A 16973-nucleotide genomic window follows, 5' to 3' on the forward strand; every position below is an offset into this window, starting at 1 on the left:
AATACTAATTAAATAAATGATCAGTGACAAATAAATAAAGCCTATGGCACACAACTGCAGCGCTGTGTCGCTGATAAAACAAAAGCACAATTACGTTACTCTTATGTTTGATTAAGAAAGGAGAGAGCTCTGGTTGAAGTGGTGCGAGAAGCACGTATTTTATTTTATTGTCTGGCACACCGCCATATTTCATGTTATAGAAGAATACTGCGAGTTGCAACCACACTAGGCACTCGATTCTGTAAAGAATTATATTTATAAAAGTAAGTAGGATTATGAACTGTAGGCTTATTCATTGAATATATCTGATTTAACTAACTGTGTAACTTTTTTATGTTTAGTAGACAATCACCTCTGTACGACGTATTGGCATGGCTGGCAAATTATTGTAATATTGAGATTTAGATTATGAGTCCGCACCTACCGCAGCAGTCTTTGGAAACGATTTAATTACGAAGTCCGATTATTCAGTTTTATTTCACGGTCAACTACGAGTAACATTGCCTTTACGAAAAAGCCATTGTCAAGCGTCTGATATCGAATAATTAAACGTCCACGTTCCAGATAAGCAAATACAATTGCAATCACAATCACCATCATACAGATAGAATAATCAATATATAAATAACAATATATTTTTATTTATTTATTTTATACGCTGTATCCTGTAAGAAATTGGACCCGGAAATGGTATAGAGCAAAATTCTTTTCTGTTCATTAGGTTCGTTATTAGAAAGGCCTATGGTGGTGACTCTCTTGTTGGTTTTCCTACTAAAAATACTATTTACTATAGAAGGATCATAGCCATTATTGACAGCCACAGTTTTAATCAGATTTATTTCAGAATTGAAATTTTCAGAAGAAGGAGGTGTGGAGGTGGTTCTATGAATGTCTGAATGGAAAAATGCCATCTTATGTGAACGGAGGTGTACTGACGTGAATGGAATAATTTGATCAGAACTGGTTTCTTTACGGAAGATACTGAAACTAATTTTGTCGTCTACTATCGTAAGAGTGAGGAAATTCAATTGCCGGATCTCATTTTCGCGGTCACAGGTGAAAGAAATATTTTCATGAAACTCGTTGAACATATTAAAAAGTCTCTCAATACCGTTATTAGGCGCTTTGTATATGATCAAAATGTCATCGACGTATTTAACGTTTGAAAGAATGCCTACAGTTGACGCTGAAAAATTATTGAAAAATTTTACTTCTGAGGAATTTATGAACACATCTGCAAGGATTCCTGCACTTCACAATGGTTCGCAGAGTATAGATGTCGATCAGAGTGCTGTGGAAGAGACGCGCTATGTTTTAAGTTTAGTTTTACTTGCGACGATAAATTTTTGAGATGGTGTACGGAAAATTTATGAAAATGTATATCCCGATGACGTTACCGAATTAACGAGAACTATCTTGTCATCGAAAATATGTGAACATTTCACAGGAAAGAAAACTTAAGAATAAATCGTATTTTCATATGTTCCAAACCGGAACTCCGTCAGTGATTTTTAACGTGAGATATTGCGAGTTAATGTTGACGCGTGTCAGAATCTCAGAAGTCGTCCGGTTGGCCTCTAAGTTTATAGTGAATGTGTGATTATCACATAACAGAGAATAAATAAGATTACAACTACCTCAACCGTAACAAAGGAAAATAAAATTACAGCGAATGATTAGACAGGACAGCAAACTGCCTGAAATTGAAGAACAGTTCAAGTGGGAAGCGTGATATTTATTCATCTATCCCTATGCACAGTCATTGTGGTAGGTGAACCGCGGGTAGCAACTTCGGAACTCACGAGTTATTCCTTTCGCTGATTTCATCCGATTTTTTACACCCGCCCTCTGCGATGCTCTACGGTCCCCCTGCTGTAGCAAAAGGGGGCTGAGGGTGGGGGTGGGGGGTCAGAGAGTCCGGAACCCCCCCCCCTCCCCATCACCTAAATGAAATTACATCCGACCTAGTTGTCGTGTAGTGAAACTGAAAGATATTTTGATTTTCAGTCAGCAAGGCGAACGGTAGATTTAAACTATTTATACGTCCATAGCGTTACTGACTCGCCCATCCCTGTTTTAGCCGAGACCAATTGTTGGCCTTGCTCGAGCTCAGTTGTTGTTTTGTTAAACATTTAGGCTAGGCGCGCACTAGCGATTTTCCGTCGTGCGATTTATTTGTCGCAAGAATGAAACACAGTGGCTCGAATAGGAGCGCGCGCACGTGTGACAAAAAAGTAGCGGCGATTTAAAAGACGCAACCGGCTCTATTTCACGCGCGACGCGATTGTCGCAGGTGTGGAATGATTCACAGGCACTGGCATGGGCCCGCGCGCACTAGCGACGCGATTTCTCAGTCAGTCGCTCTCGCTCTGTGTTGCATACACACAATTTCAGTGCGCCAACAGTATGTCTGATAACGGGAGTTGCGCTACGGATGACATTGGAAGTTGTGTTGTCGATTCAGAAAGACTCATTGCAGAAGTAGAAAAGCGACCAGCTCTCTACAACAGGAAATTAAAAGAATACAGTGATCGCAATTTGAAAGAGGAACTATGGGGAGAAGTATGCTGCACCTAATTCGGAACTGGACTGAACTGCCTGGACCAGAAGACTAACAAAGGTATTTCATGGTTCACTTATTTTATTCAGTCATGTAGACATCACAGTTACAACAATTTAATTTTTTTCATATTGCCAAGATACTGATCCTTGTAGAGTCACAAAGTAGTTTGCAAAATAATCCCTTATCTGCATACCACACGCATCAGCTCTTATTCCGACAGGCTCACAGCCTTGCAGAAGGCATTCATACGATTCGTCCTCAGTTCGTACACCATCATTTCGTCTTACGAAATTATGCAGAATACAACATGCTTTTATGATTATGTCTGAAAAACCAACATCCACATCCATAGGTCGATGAAATATTCTCCATTTGTTAGCCAAAATTTCCAAAGTACATTCCACAATTCTACGAGCACGACAATGTCTATAATTAAAAACACGCTGTTTCATTGTCAAGTTTTTCTTCGAGTACGGCTGCAGAATCTGTCTAGACAGTGCAAATGCTTCATCTCCTACAAAATTAAAAGTTTGAGGCTCTCCTTCCTCATCATGTGGCAATTTTTGAGGGGTTGGAATGTTTAACTGATTAGATGTCAGTTTTTGATAGAAGTTGGATTTCTTGAACACATTAGAATCCCCATTGGCTCCGTACGAGCCCACGCCTATCACACTGAAACAACAGTCACCGTCCACTACGGCCAAACGTATTGTCGAAAAATAATTCTTGTAATTATAAAACTTTGAGCCACTGTCAGCAGGCTTCTTCAGTCTCACATGTTTCCCGTCCACAGCTCCAATGCAATGTGGAGAGTCAGTTCTGTCTAAAAACTGTTTGGCAATAATCTTCCAATCATCTTCAGTTTTTTCTGCCATATGAATAGGCTGTAGACATTGCCACAACTGCTCGCATGTATCCTTGACAATTTCTCTGATTGTAGTGGCTCCTAGTAGATATTCGTAGTGTAATGAGCGAAAGCTATTTCCAGTTGCAGTGTATCTGGAAGAAATAATATTCAGTAACAGCATTAATATTTATTCATAGAAGTATTAAGGTAAATACTTACAATAAATTATATTCAGTGATAATTTCATTTATGACACGTAAAGAAATTCAAAGGAAGTGGAAAAAACTGAAGGACTGCTTCGCAAGAGAACTAGCATCACAGAAAAAATCTTCGTCTGGCGAGGCTGCAAGAAAACGGAGGAAATATCTATACTTCGATGCAATGTTATTTCTGCTCCCTCAAATGGAAGACAGACCGACCACCAGCAACATCGAAATTATGCCCAGTAGCACAGGAAACAAGGAAGTAGGTTCTCCCCCCAGTTTGTATTCACAAAACAACAACGATACTGTACAGAGCACAAAAGTACGACATCCTACGAAAAGAGGAGCCAAGAAGGTTACGTCCTACGAGGAATCTCTATTAAATATATTAAAAGACAGACAAAAAGAATAAGTTAACGAGGATAAGAATTTTATATTAATGCTTGTCCCCATGCTGGCAAGGTTAAACGAAGAACAGAAACATTACGCGAAAATAGAAATACTGAATGTGATGAGGAATGCCAGATATTATCACCTTTCACCGATTTTTCCACAGCATCCGAACATGTGTTATGACACAACTCAAGCGACTTATAACACCACTCAAGAAACTTACTCTCCACCATCTTCATTCGTTCAACTGTATTCTTCAAATGTCCTAAATGAAACGGAACCTTCACAAAATTTGTTCGTGTGCTCCTTTGCTGACAAACGCAACGAGACCACAGAAACCTCTATGTGCAACATGGTTTTGCAGTTTTCTCATGAAACAAGTTCGTCAGTTTCGACTTGCAGTAGTGATTTTCTTGATGTATCAAATCAGTAATGTAAAATGGCAACAACAATTGTTGAATGAAATGATTCTCTTGGTGTATCTAATCAATAATGTAAAAGGGCAATAAAAACTGTTGAATGACATAATGTGTGCTTACCTCAAAGTCACTGATAAGCGCTCCTCAGGTGGTATACACTTCCTCCATGTCGTATCTTGTTTTGTTATATTCGGTCCTACTGTCTGAAGCAGTGTATCAAAACTATTCTTACTCATTCGATAGTATTGAAAGAATTTATTTGGGTGATTTTGTAACTTTTCGTGTAATTTGTAAAACTGCCCTTTCACTAGTCTTTGACTTATAATCGGATGCACCCAGTAACGACATTTGCGCTGTTTGGTCGCTCTTCTTCGTAGTAAAAGCACCACCAAACAAGCTGTTTCGATGAAATCCATGCTGGTACTGAGAGTAGTTGCGATTTTCCTGCCGCTGTGTGCGCACCACAATGTACTTCCGCGACAGCGATTGTTAAGTCGCGCCGACTGAAAAATCGCCTGTGCGCGCCTAGCCTTAAGTTATTACTTGAGGTTGAATTTAATGTAAGTGCTATCGTTTATTGTTTTTGTGTTGTGTGCTGTTGTGATAGTTTCTGATTATGGATAAGTTTGTAACAAGAAAGAAGAAAACCGATCTTTATTCGTCCGCTAGCGTTATGATAGGTTAAAAATATGTACACATTACTATAACAGCCTAATTACCTATCTTCAAAAGTTAAATGACAGCATTGCATTCGTTATTTGGAGGCTGGTAGAACGTTGGTATTACAGTATTTCAGTAGTTCACATGGCAGCGGAGCGTAAGTGTCATTACAAATAACATTAAATTAAAATCAGTGAATAAAAATACACCTGGAGTTGTCGGTGTTGCCCAAAAATAGCGATGATCAACAAAAATATCCCCCAAATGGCAATGGCTGCATTGCTTTAAAAAAGATTGCCAATATTCTATCATTAGTAGCCCAAATGGCAAAATATCGCCCAGTCTGGTCACTTGGGCGATATTCAATTGGTTACTTAACTGTAGAAGGGTGCTAAGTGCCAAATTCATGAAAAACGTGATACGCGGTTTCAAAGATACAGGATACTGAGGAGGATTACATACGAAAACTGCTATGTCCACCGAGAATTCGAAGTGGCTGGTTACACGTGCCATCACTAGATGGCAATGGAGCTAAGTTGCCTACTGATTTCATAAGAATGGTGCAATGTGCCATTCAGTTATTTTTGTTTCACTTTGCTGCTGCGATAAGTGTCTATTCTGTCCTTTTTTGTGAATCATTGATCTTCAGCTTATAAGGTATGTGCATAAACATCGCATAATATTACGTAACTTTTTCATATAAATGAAATATTAATACACCTACATGTTATCTTTAAATCATTTTGTACATATGTGATGTCCATATGTTAGGTTATGGCGGATGAAAGCCACATGGGTAGGAGAAGGAACAAGAATGGTAGTGGATTATTCAGAGATACTGGCTGTCACTGAGCTACCGAAGCACGACTCACGCCCCGTCCTCACAGCTTTACTTCTGCCAGTATCTCGTCTCCTACCTTCCAAACTTTACAAAAGCTCTCCTGCTAACCTGTGGTGGAGCACTTGCCCGCGAAAGGCAAAGGTTCCGAGTTCGAGTCTCGGTCCGGCACACAGTTTTAATCTGCCAGCAAGTTTGATATCAGCGCACGCTCCACTGCAGAGTGAAAATCTCATTCTGGAAACATCCCCCAGGCTGTGGGTAAGCCACGTCTCCGCAATATCCTTTCTTTCAGGAGTGCTAGTTCTGCAAGGTTCGCAGGAGAGCTTCTGTGAAGTTTGGAAGGTAGGAGACGAGGTACTGGCAGAAGTAAAGCTGTGAGGACGGGTCGTGAGTCGTGCTTGGGTAGCTCAGTGGTAGAGCACTTGCCCGCAAAAGGCAAAGGTTCCGAGTTCGGCACACAGTTTTAATCTGCCAGGAAGTTTCATACATAAGGAATGATTGCTGTTGAATGTGTACATATCTGCAGTGTCCTCTATAGAAAACAATATTTTGTTGTTCTTTCCTTTACGTACTATGCAAATGTAGATTAAGGTGCAGTGAGCTGGCGCCTGCATTGAAAATAGATTTGTTTTCTAAGTTCTACAAGCAAGACTACTCAACCCAAGGAACCTTCCTGATGGGTCTTCCTAGTGTCACACCAGGACGGCGTAGACGGCATGGAACCTATGATAATCCCGCTGAAAGGTGCTGGCAGGGAACAGTTCGGTATTCTATTGCAAACGGCACAGGTGATCATGTAGCAGTTTGCAAAACCTCTTCTATGAATATTTTTACTGTTCGAAAGAAAAGGCTGGAAATACTTATCAGGAAGAAAAATCTTGGAGACACAACATTCACCGACCCGAGAACAAGACACGCTCAATCAAAATATAGCGACGAAGACAAAAAGTGTATAAAACAGCACATAAATGGCTTTCTCCAGGAAGTTAGCCATTACAACCGAGCAAGATCAAGCGAGGAAAACCTCAGTCCTGACCTGAATATTTCAAGAAGGTACTCCCACTTTAAAAAGGTCTTTCCTGAAAACACCATAAGTTCTAGTTTATATTGTAGAGCCTTCCGGAAAGAATTTCCCAACTTTTCCAACCACAGACCTAGGAAAGATACCTGCAAGACATGTGGCCTACTCAACATAGAAGCAAAACCAGGTTCACTGCAGTCAAAAGTGCGTTTATAGATTCACCATAGGATGGCCGAGATGGCACGGAGCCTTCCGAAGAGTGACATCAGTTCTCAGTTCCCTGGCAGTGACATTTGCTGCATATCGATTGATATGCAGCAGGTTATGTTTGTTGCCTACACTAACGCACTCTGAGATGTTTTATCGCAGCCAGTTATCTTGTTACAACTTGGCAGTATCTGTAAGTGACATCCTTCAGTCTTACATGTGCATGTGGGATGAGAGTATTGCCGGTATGCGTGGAAATGAAATCGCGTCATGCATTTTGAAAGTTTTAAACCAACACCGACTCAAAGGAAGTCCTCGGCGCTTGTTGGTGACGTCACGTCAGCTGGGCACGGCGAACGCCAGGTCCGTTGCAGGCAGAAACGCCTGGGCGTGCTTATCACTATAAATCTCTTATTTTTGGACAAACTGTTTGGTATTGTTTTGGATTCTGCAGTTTTATTTAGATGGAAGATTTTCTTACTATCGTAAAGCAACAAATGAAGATCATAGTTTTGTATTACTGAATCCTTTCGAAACAAACGTAGATCAATATGAGAAGATGCTTGGCCCCATTGCAAGCTTCGGAAATTTTACATTCAAGAAACTATATTTACTTGATCCATTTTGTTATCGAAACTTACCCCAACCCCCTTAAAATGAACTCGTTTCTTTTATTTATTTATTTATTTTCGTTTGACATCGTCTCTGGAAATGTGAACTAATTTACATGTGTAAATCTCCAACTGTTGCCAGTCATTAGATTACAGTCGTTTTCAACGAAAGGAATTCTAAATAGGAAACAAAATAGCTTCATACATCGAAAATACTGCTGAGCTTAAACTTTTTTAAACATGCACATTAGAAAAGATAAATATTCCCCTCTTGCAACTGAAAGGATAAACTTTATAAGACAAAAAAATTTTATTTGGTAAAACAAATATCTCTCTTTTGCCTCTTCTTCTGTCCCCCACCCCCTCACCCAAAGTGTACAATCGCAAGATATTTCTTTAACATTCAGTGCTCCTCACCCCATAGTCAACCAAGATACCTAAAGAAGAGCACCAATATGTTCACAGTTTCTTGTAAAAGCAACCCAGTACAAACGTAACTTCCTCAGATTTACAAGTAAGGTAAAGAAGCACGAATTCTGTTGCTGCTAGACCGTGAAGTTGTTTTTGTATGTCAATCCTTACAACAGGTGGAAATTTAAGTTCAGGAGTACACTATTTGTTACGAAGTGTAATGAATTGCACAGTTAATTGATTGCAGGAATCTCTCAGAAGAATGTGTGTTGGTCAACTACCGCCAATAGTTTCACATTTTCCTGTGTCAGAGGGGAAGACACCACCATTATGAGTATGCCTGCAACAGACCTGGCGTTCGCCGTGCCTAGCTGACGTGACGTCACGAACAAGCGCCGAGGCCTTCCTTTGAGTTGGTGTTGCTTAAACAACGGGATAACAACGAAGAAAAACCTTATTGTTTGGAATGACAACTGTGCTGCACAAAACAAAAATAGAATTATTGTGTTTCTTTTTCTTTTTCTGGCCACAAATGGGTTATTCACACGAATAGAACAACGGTTTATTCTTGGTGGGCACAGCTTCCTCCCCTATGACTGAGTTTGCCTTGATGGAGAGAAGAAAGTTGGTGACGGGGGCAATTGTACCCAGCGACCTATGCAAACTGATCGAGGAAGCAAAGGTTGTTACACCTTTCTAAGTAATGTGTATGAATACTTATTTAATATTCAAGCTGTGGCAGACAAGATACTCTCTACAAAAAAGCTGAACGTTTCAAAAGCTGTCAGCATCACACGTGATTCAACAGATGTAGCACGTGTAGCAATAAAAGAATGTTACACCGACATGGAAAGGATCCGTAAGGTGAATGTACTCAAAAAGGAAACATGCAAGAAACATTCAATGATACCTTACCTGGAAAAGAATGAGCACAAAGAATGTTATTTGCAGATCTGTGGAAAGTGATTAAGAACATAGCACCTAGTATAATTTGATGGGATTAATGTTTCTGTTTGAAGTGCCTTCAGCACCAAACAATTCCAACTGTGTCATGAAACCACCACTAATATATGATAAGATACTCTCATTTGTAACATGGAAAAGTTTGAGGAATAAATAATTAAAACACTGCACTACAGACAGTTCGTTTGTAATAACTTTAGTTCATAAATTTGGCACTTTGCATCTTTGAACAGTTAAGTATCCGATTATGAAAACCAGTTCCGATACGGAACGATGTGGAGCGGTTTGTAGAAAGCGGAAGGGGTATGAGATGGCAGATGGCAGCACATTCTGTAGGTCGTTCCTCCGTTTTCTCAGCGGGCTACTTAAATTCGTCCGAGCCGACTGCGCTCTACATCCCTCCCTCACCCATTCGGTCAAAATCTATTTACGGTCTTGTAATACCGTACAGCTTAACAATTTCTCGCACACTACCAGTGAGGCTCAAGTTGCCTGAGACTGCAGTTAGGTGTGTGTGTGTGTGTGTGTGTGTGTGTGTGTGTGTGTGTGTGTTGCGTTTGCATGTCTGTCGTCTATTTTTGACGACGGCCTTATGGACCGAAAGCTTTATTTGTGAGAGCCTTTTTGTTGCGCTTATCTGCGACTCAGCATCTCCGCTACATGGTTAGTAGCAAATTTCCTTTTCATAATATTGTTACGTTCCATCCTGCGTATTCCATTGTTTAATGTCAGAATTCAATCTTTTGTTGTGATGCATTTTATTTTATTTTAAAATAATGTACAACTGGTTGTTGGACTTGGGGTAGTTCTGCATGGTGGGTTCCTCGCCCAACAACCCCTGGATTCGGGAGGCAGGTGGTTTGAATTCATGCCTCAGCAATCTTGAAAATGATTTTCTGTGGTTTCCCTTTTTCAGTTTAAGCAAATGTCAGAATTGGTTCCTTGCTGTAGGGCACAGCCAATTCCTTCCGAAAACCCTTCTTTCCTGAAAGATTCCAGTGCCCTTGAAAAGTAGTCCCTCTGCTTGAATGAAAAGAACTGCATCTAAGACGAGCCCAACATCTCTTAGGTGACTCCTGGCACTAAAAGGCTTATGATAAGTAAATAATAATCCGAATTCTCCTCATTTAGGCTCATGCATTCGTTTGCTGGGACATTCTTTAATGCAGAAAATGATCTTCCTTACATTGCAAGAAGTGAGAGGTGTGTACTCAGGAAACCTGGGAAAGTGTAATGCTGAATAACTCCGGATATACTGTATTTTCGCTACCAAGAATTGTTCTAGGTTCTCTGTCGAACAGGGATCTCATTATTCCAAAAGCCCTGTCGGTAATAATCACGGTGTCCCAAAAAATTAGCCCTTGTCCGTTCCTGAACACTTCCTCAATTCAAATCCAGACTGAAAGAAGAAGAGTGTAAAATGAACTTAGGGAGCGTGAAGGGAGATTGGAGGTGGTGGTGGTGGTGGTTAGTGTTTAACGTCCCGTCGACAACGAGGTCATTAGAGACGGAGCGCAAGCTCGGGTTAGGGAAGGATTGGGAAGGAAATCGGCCGTGCCCTTTCAAAGGAACCATCCCGGCATTTGCCTGAAACGATTTAGGAAAATCACGGAAAACCTAAATCAGGATGGCCGGAGACGGGATTGAACCGTCGTCCTCCCGAATGCGAGTCCAGTATGCTAACCACTGCGCCACCTCGCTCGGTGGAGATTGGAGATTAGTGGTTTGCCAAAATACAGAACCCCTAAGTAAGGAGATCTTATCTTCGCTTGATGAAAAGTCTGAGACCATTGTCGAATAACATAGTTTATCGTTCTTTATAAATGTAGATGAAGATGAAATAGGAGATATGATACTGCATGAAGAGTTTGACAGAGCACTGAAAGACCTAAGTCAAAACAAGGCCCCGGGAGTAGACAACATTCCATTAGAACTACTGACAGCCTTGGAAGAGCCAGTCCTGACAAAACTCTACCATCTGGTGAGCAAGATGTATGAGACAGGCGAAATACCCTCAGACTTCAAGAAGAATATAATAATTCCAGTCCCAAAGAAAGCAGGTGTTGACAGATGTGAAAATTACCGAACTATCAGTTTAATAAGCCACGGCTGCAAAATACTAACACGAATTCTTTACAGACGAATGGAAAAGCTGGTTGAAGCCCACCTCGGGGAAGATCAGTTTGGATTCCGTAGAAATGTTGGAACACATGAGGCAATACTGACCCTACGACTTATCTTAGAAAAAAGATTAAGGAAAGGCAAACCTACGTTTCTAGCATTTATAGATTTAGAGAAAGCTTTTGACAATGTTGACTGGAATACTCTCTCTCAAATTCTGAAGGTGGTAGGTGTCAAATACAGGGAATGAAAGGCTATTTACAATTTGTACAGAAACCAGATGGCAGTTGTAAGAGTCAAGGGACGTGAAAGGGAAGCAGTGGTTGGGAAGGGAGTGAGACAGGGTTGTAGCCTATCCCCAATGTTATTCAATCTGTATATTGAGCAAGCAGTGAAGGAAACAAAAGAAAAATTCGGAGTAGGAATTAAAATCCATGCAGAAGAAATAAAAACTTTGAGGTTCGCCGATGACATTGTAATTCTGTCAGAAACAGCAAATGACCTGGAAGAGCAGCTGAACGGAATGGACAGTGTCTTGAAAGGAGGATATAAGATGAACATCAACAAAAGCAAAACGAGGATAATGGATTGTAGTCGAATTAAATCGGGTGATGCTGCGGGAGTTAGATTAGGAAATGGGTCGCTTAAAGTAGTAAATAAGTTTTGCTATTTGGGGAGCAAAATAACTGATGATGGTCGAAGTAGAGAGGATATAAAATGTAGACTGGCAATGGCAAGGAAAGCGCTTCTGAAGAAGAGAAATTTGTTAACATCGAGTATAGATTTAAGTGTAGGGAAGTCGTTTCTGAAAGTGTTTGTATGGAATGTAGCCATGTATGGAAGTGAAACGTGGACGATAAATAGTTTAGATAAGAAGAGAATAGAAACTTTCGAAATGTGGTGTTACAGAAGAATGCTGAAGATTAGATTGGTAGATCACATAACTAATGAGGAGGTATTGAATAGAATTGGGGAGGAGTTTGTAACCCAACTTGACTAGATGAAGGGATCGGTTGGCAGGGCATATTCTGAGACATCAAGAGGTCAACAATTTAGTATTGGAGGGCGACGTGGAGGGTAAAAATCATAGAGGAAGAACAAGAGATGAATACACTAAGCAGGTTCAGAAGGATGTAGGCTGCAGTAGGTACTGGGAGATGAAGAAGCTTGCACAGGATAGAGCAGCATGGAGAGCTGCATCAAACCAGTCTCTGGACTGAAGACCACAACAACAACATGAAAATTTTAAGAATAAATGGAAGACATGAGTATTTTTAAGATTCTCTTTAGCAAACTAGACGCCCACTATGACAAAATCTTGGCTGAGTCCTTGTCCCTGTCCGTCACTGCGTGACGTCTTACCCAGTCATGGTTTAGCTGTGGTTATTCCTTTGCGTTTCCACAACACAATCACATCGTCAGCAGTCGACGTGGGCAGCTTTAGTAGGACTGAAAAATCCTTGATGGATTTGTTGCTCAGGTGACACCGAATGACCGCTCTACGTTTTAAATCACTGAGATCTCCTAACCAACCCACTCCGCTGTTAGTGCTTCCGAGCTGGCAATACAAAACTCCCTGCCTCTCTTTTTATTCGTCAATTCAAGATTACATAAAGATTTGCGGGAACTTTTGATCAGATATTGTTCATTTAACCCGCTCCTGGCTCCACCAGAATGGTGGGAATCATTTGTTGTTAGTGTTCATAAGACAGGACACCTTATTGGCGCAAATACTGATCATCTGCTCTGCCGACAGCCACCGTGGTGCGAGCTTCAGTCCTGCCAACAGAGCTGAGGTGCCAACTGCTGTGCGAAGAAGCGGGCGGGAGTTCGCCGGAAGTCCAGAGTGACAGCATCTGCATCTGTCACGTCACGCAGGACGTCATTGACTGTAAGTCTGTCATACCCCGCAGTTTCTGTTAAGTTATTTATTAGTTCATTTTGTGTATAACGTGCAAATTCTCCCCTGGACTGAGACAGAATATGGAGGAAAGAAAAAAAGAGGCAGGAACCTGTTGTACAAGGTTTTTAGGGAAGGTCTGTGACGATTATCATAATTCAAAAAGTCGGAAACTACCACAACAAATACTTGTACACAACTGGTTCACCTCTTACGTTAGCAACAGAGAGCAAAAGGTCATTATTCACAATGTTGAGAATGGCTGTTATGTGGGGTCTCAGTGGGGTACAGTCAAGTTGGGGGTGCCCCAGGGATCAGTGATGGGGCCACTCCTGTTCCTTATTTATATAAATGATATGCCCTCTAGTATTATGGGTAACTCTTAAATATTCCTGTTTGCTGATAACACTAGCTTGGTTGTAAAGGATGTTGTGTGCAACATTGACTCGGTTTCAAATAGTGCAGTTCATGACCTAAGTTCGAGGTTTGTAGAAAATAAACTAATGCTAAATCACAAAATGATCCAAATGGCTCTGAGCACTATGAGACTTAACATCTGAGGTCATCAGTCCCCTGGAACTTAGAACTACTTAAACCTAACTAACCTAAGGACATCACACACATCCATGCCCTAGGCAGGATTCGAACCTGCAACCGTAGCGATCGCGCGGTTCCAGACTGAAGCACTAAATCACAGTAACACTCAGTTTTTACAGTTTCTAACACACAAAGCAACAAAACCTGACGTTTTAATTTCACAGATTGGGCCTATGATTAGTGAAACTGAACAGTTCAGATTTCTAGATGTTCAGATAGTTAGTAAAGTGTTGTGGAAAGCCCACGTTCAGGATCTTGTTCAAAGAGTTAAGACTGCCATTTTTACTATTCGAAAGGTATCTGAAGTGAGTGATCAATACGAAATTAATCTACTTCGCTTATTTTCATTCGCTTATGCCGTATGGTATTATATTTTGGTGTAACTCTTCCCAATCTAAAAGGATATTTTTGGCTCAGAAACTGGCGGTTCGGGCAATAAATGGTGTAAGTTCACGAACTTCTTGTCGACCCCTTTTCACGAGTCTGGGTAGTTTAACATTGGCCTCTCAATATATATATTCGTTACTGCCATTTCTTGTTAACAATATTAGCTTATTCCCAAGAATAAGCAGCTTTCACTCAGTTAATACTCGGCAGAAAGCAAACCTGCATTTGGATCGGACTTCTTTAACTATGGTGCAGAAAGAAGTACGGTACAGTATACTGCCGCATCCATTTCCAATAAGCTACCACTCTAATTCATAAATCTTAGCAGTAATCCACGCGCTTTCAAATCGAAACTGAAGAGTTTCCTAATGGGTCACTCCTTCTATCCTGTCGAGGAGTTCCTTTCTTGTATTGTTGTTTGCGTTTACTTAAACTTATAGATTGATTTTTTTCAGGCTCATAAACATTTTATTTTTATTTGTTATTACTTTTATGATGTACCGGCTCGTGTGGCCGAGCGGTTCTAGGCGCTTCAGTCTGCCTCGGGCATGGATGTGTGTGATGTCCTTAGGTTAGTTAGGGTTAAGTAGTTCTAAGTTCTAGTTGACTGATGACTTCAGATGTTAAGTCCCATAATGGTCAGAGCCATTTGAACCATTTGAACTTTTATGATGTAATTTAATGTATTGACACGTTCCATGACCTTGGAGATTTGCTCCTCAATTTGGTCGTACGGAACTTGAAGTCTAAATAAATAAAAAAATACACTCTTAGAGAAAAGAAAACGCATCACGAAGCAGTTATCTAGATGGGACAGAAATGGGCAGATGTGCTCTGCATCTACAGCCAAAGAAACGGTTACAATTTTAGAAAAATTGGAGGACTAATTCAAGAGAAAGAGCTTCACAAATTGAGCAAGTCAATAACAGACTGGACCAGCACTGACCCTTCTGCAAGCAGTTATTCGGCTTGGCACTGTTTGACAGAGTTGTTGGCTGTCCTCTTGAGGGATATCGTGGCGAATTATGTCAATCTGGCGCTTCAGATCGTCAAAATCCGAAGCTGGTTCGCACCCCAGACCATCTCTCCTGGCCGTCGGACCATATGGTTGGCGACAATCGGGTTGGTAAGGATTGTGTCCCACCGCTGTCAGTGGCATCTCCAGACACGTCTTCGCTGGTCAAAAAATGGTTCAAATGGCTCTGAGCACTATGGGACTTAACATCTGAGGCCATCAGTCTCCTAGACTTACAGCTACCTAAACCTAACTAACCTAAGGACATCACACACATCCATGCCCGAGGCAGGATTCGAACCTGCGGCCGTAGCAGCAGCGCGGTTCCAGACTGAAGCGCCTAGAACCGCTCGGCCACAGCGGCCGGCTCTTCGCTGGTCATCACGGCTCAAGTAGAGGTTGGACTCATCACTGAATATTATTCTACTGCAGTCAATGAGATTCTAGGGCGAAGATGCCTTTTACAGTGGTGGAATATCAATCTGTCACCAATCATACAGCCCTACTACCAGGAGTGATTTCATAGAAGAAATGGTTGTCATCTGCGGCGCCCTAACAGCACAGCAGTACGTCGACGATATTCTGCGCCCCATTTGTTGCCCTTCGTGGCACGCCATGCTGGATTTAACAACGCCCGCCAGCACACGGGCAGAGCTTCTACTGCTCGTCTTCGCGCATGGCAATTGCCAGCGACGTCGCTGATCTCTTCCCGACTGAGAACGTTTAGAGCATTATGGGCAGGGCCCTCCAACCTCCTCGGGATTCTGACGATCTAAGACGCCAATTTGACAGAATTTGGCACGACATTCCTCAGATGGACATCCAACAATTTTATCACTCAGTGCTAAGCCGATAACAGCTTGCACAATGGCCAGTAGTGGTAGAACGCGTTATGGACTTGCTCAGTTTGTGAAGCTCTTTCTCCTGAATAAATCGCACTATTTTTCTGAAATTGTAATTCTTTGTTTGTCTGTACATGTACATCACATCTACCGATTTCTGTTCCTTTCAGATAATTCGTTCGTGTTGAGTTACTTTTTGTTTTGTTTTTGTATCAGAGTCTGTTTATTGAGCTTTCTTCTTGTGCAGTTAAAAGTTCAAAAAGTTCCACTCTTAGTACAAAACGTCAGTGACTGCAAGTAGATACAGGCTCATCCAGTCATGCTCCCATTATTATTAAGCTGCAGCATTTTAAACCAGAAAACACTACAGATCGTGCAGTCTGCCCAACCTACTGTGACCCATTCAGGACCTGTAATGTTCACCCACGCCCAGGACCAGTTCGAGAACACTTTTCCCCACAAGCGACATATGACCGGGTGCCCCCTCTCTTTTTCTTCCGTCCCTCTGATATTAGTAGCCTTCCCTTTGATTCTTTATAAGACCCTTAAAATTAAGTATGAATCTAGTGATCGTGGATTGGGTTGTTTCTTCCTATAAAATACGCAGTAAATAAAAATTTCTCTGAAGTGAAATGAAGATCTAAATCACATTCCAGTGCTAAAGATACTGATGTGCAAAACTTAAGGACGAAAGTAACTTTAGCGTGATATATCACTGCCAAGTAACTCAGTTTGATGAAACATCGACCATTCATACAAAATATTGCTACAGTATAGTACAGGGGGTAACTGAAAGAAATGCGCAGTAAGACGAACAGAAATGACACTTTTATTCAATTACACTGAAGTCACAGTGATTTATGATGGCCTCATGGTCATTACAAAAGGCGGGACATGGTACTTAATAGGCTGTGTGATCACCACAGACGCCCTATGACATGCTCCAATGCTGTCCACTTGTTGTGTGGGTGA

General features: G+C 41.2%; 1 protein-coding gene across 1 annotated transcript in view; it reads left to right on the plus strand.

Annotated features, from left to right (window-relative positions):
• LOC126428375 (uncharacterized) overlaps positions 1 to 16973 on the plus strand; it is a 103866-nt gene that overhangs the window by 69451 nt on the left and 17442 nt on the right. The window contains exon 2 of the mRNA XM_050090302.1: positions 13017 to 13151. Coding sequence (XP_049946259.1) covers positions 13017 to 13151 — 135 coding nt within the window. The remainder of the gene's footprint in view (positions 1 to 13016; positions 13152 to 16973) is intronic.

Source organism: Schistocerca serialis, chromosome 12 (genome assembly GCF_023864345.2).
Source record: "Schistocerca serialis cubense isolate TAMUIC-IGC-003099 chromosome 12, iqSchSeri2.2, whole genome shotgun sequence".
Lineage (NCBI taxonomy): Eukaryota > Metazoa > Arthropoda > Insecta > Orthoptera > Acrididae > Schistocerca > Schistocerca serialis.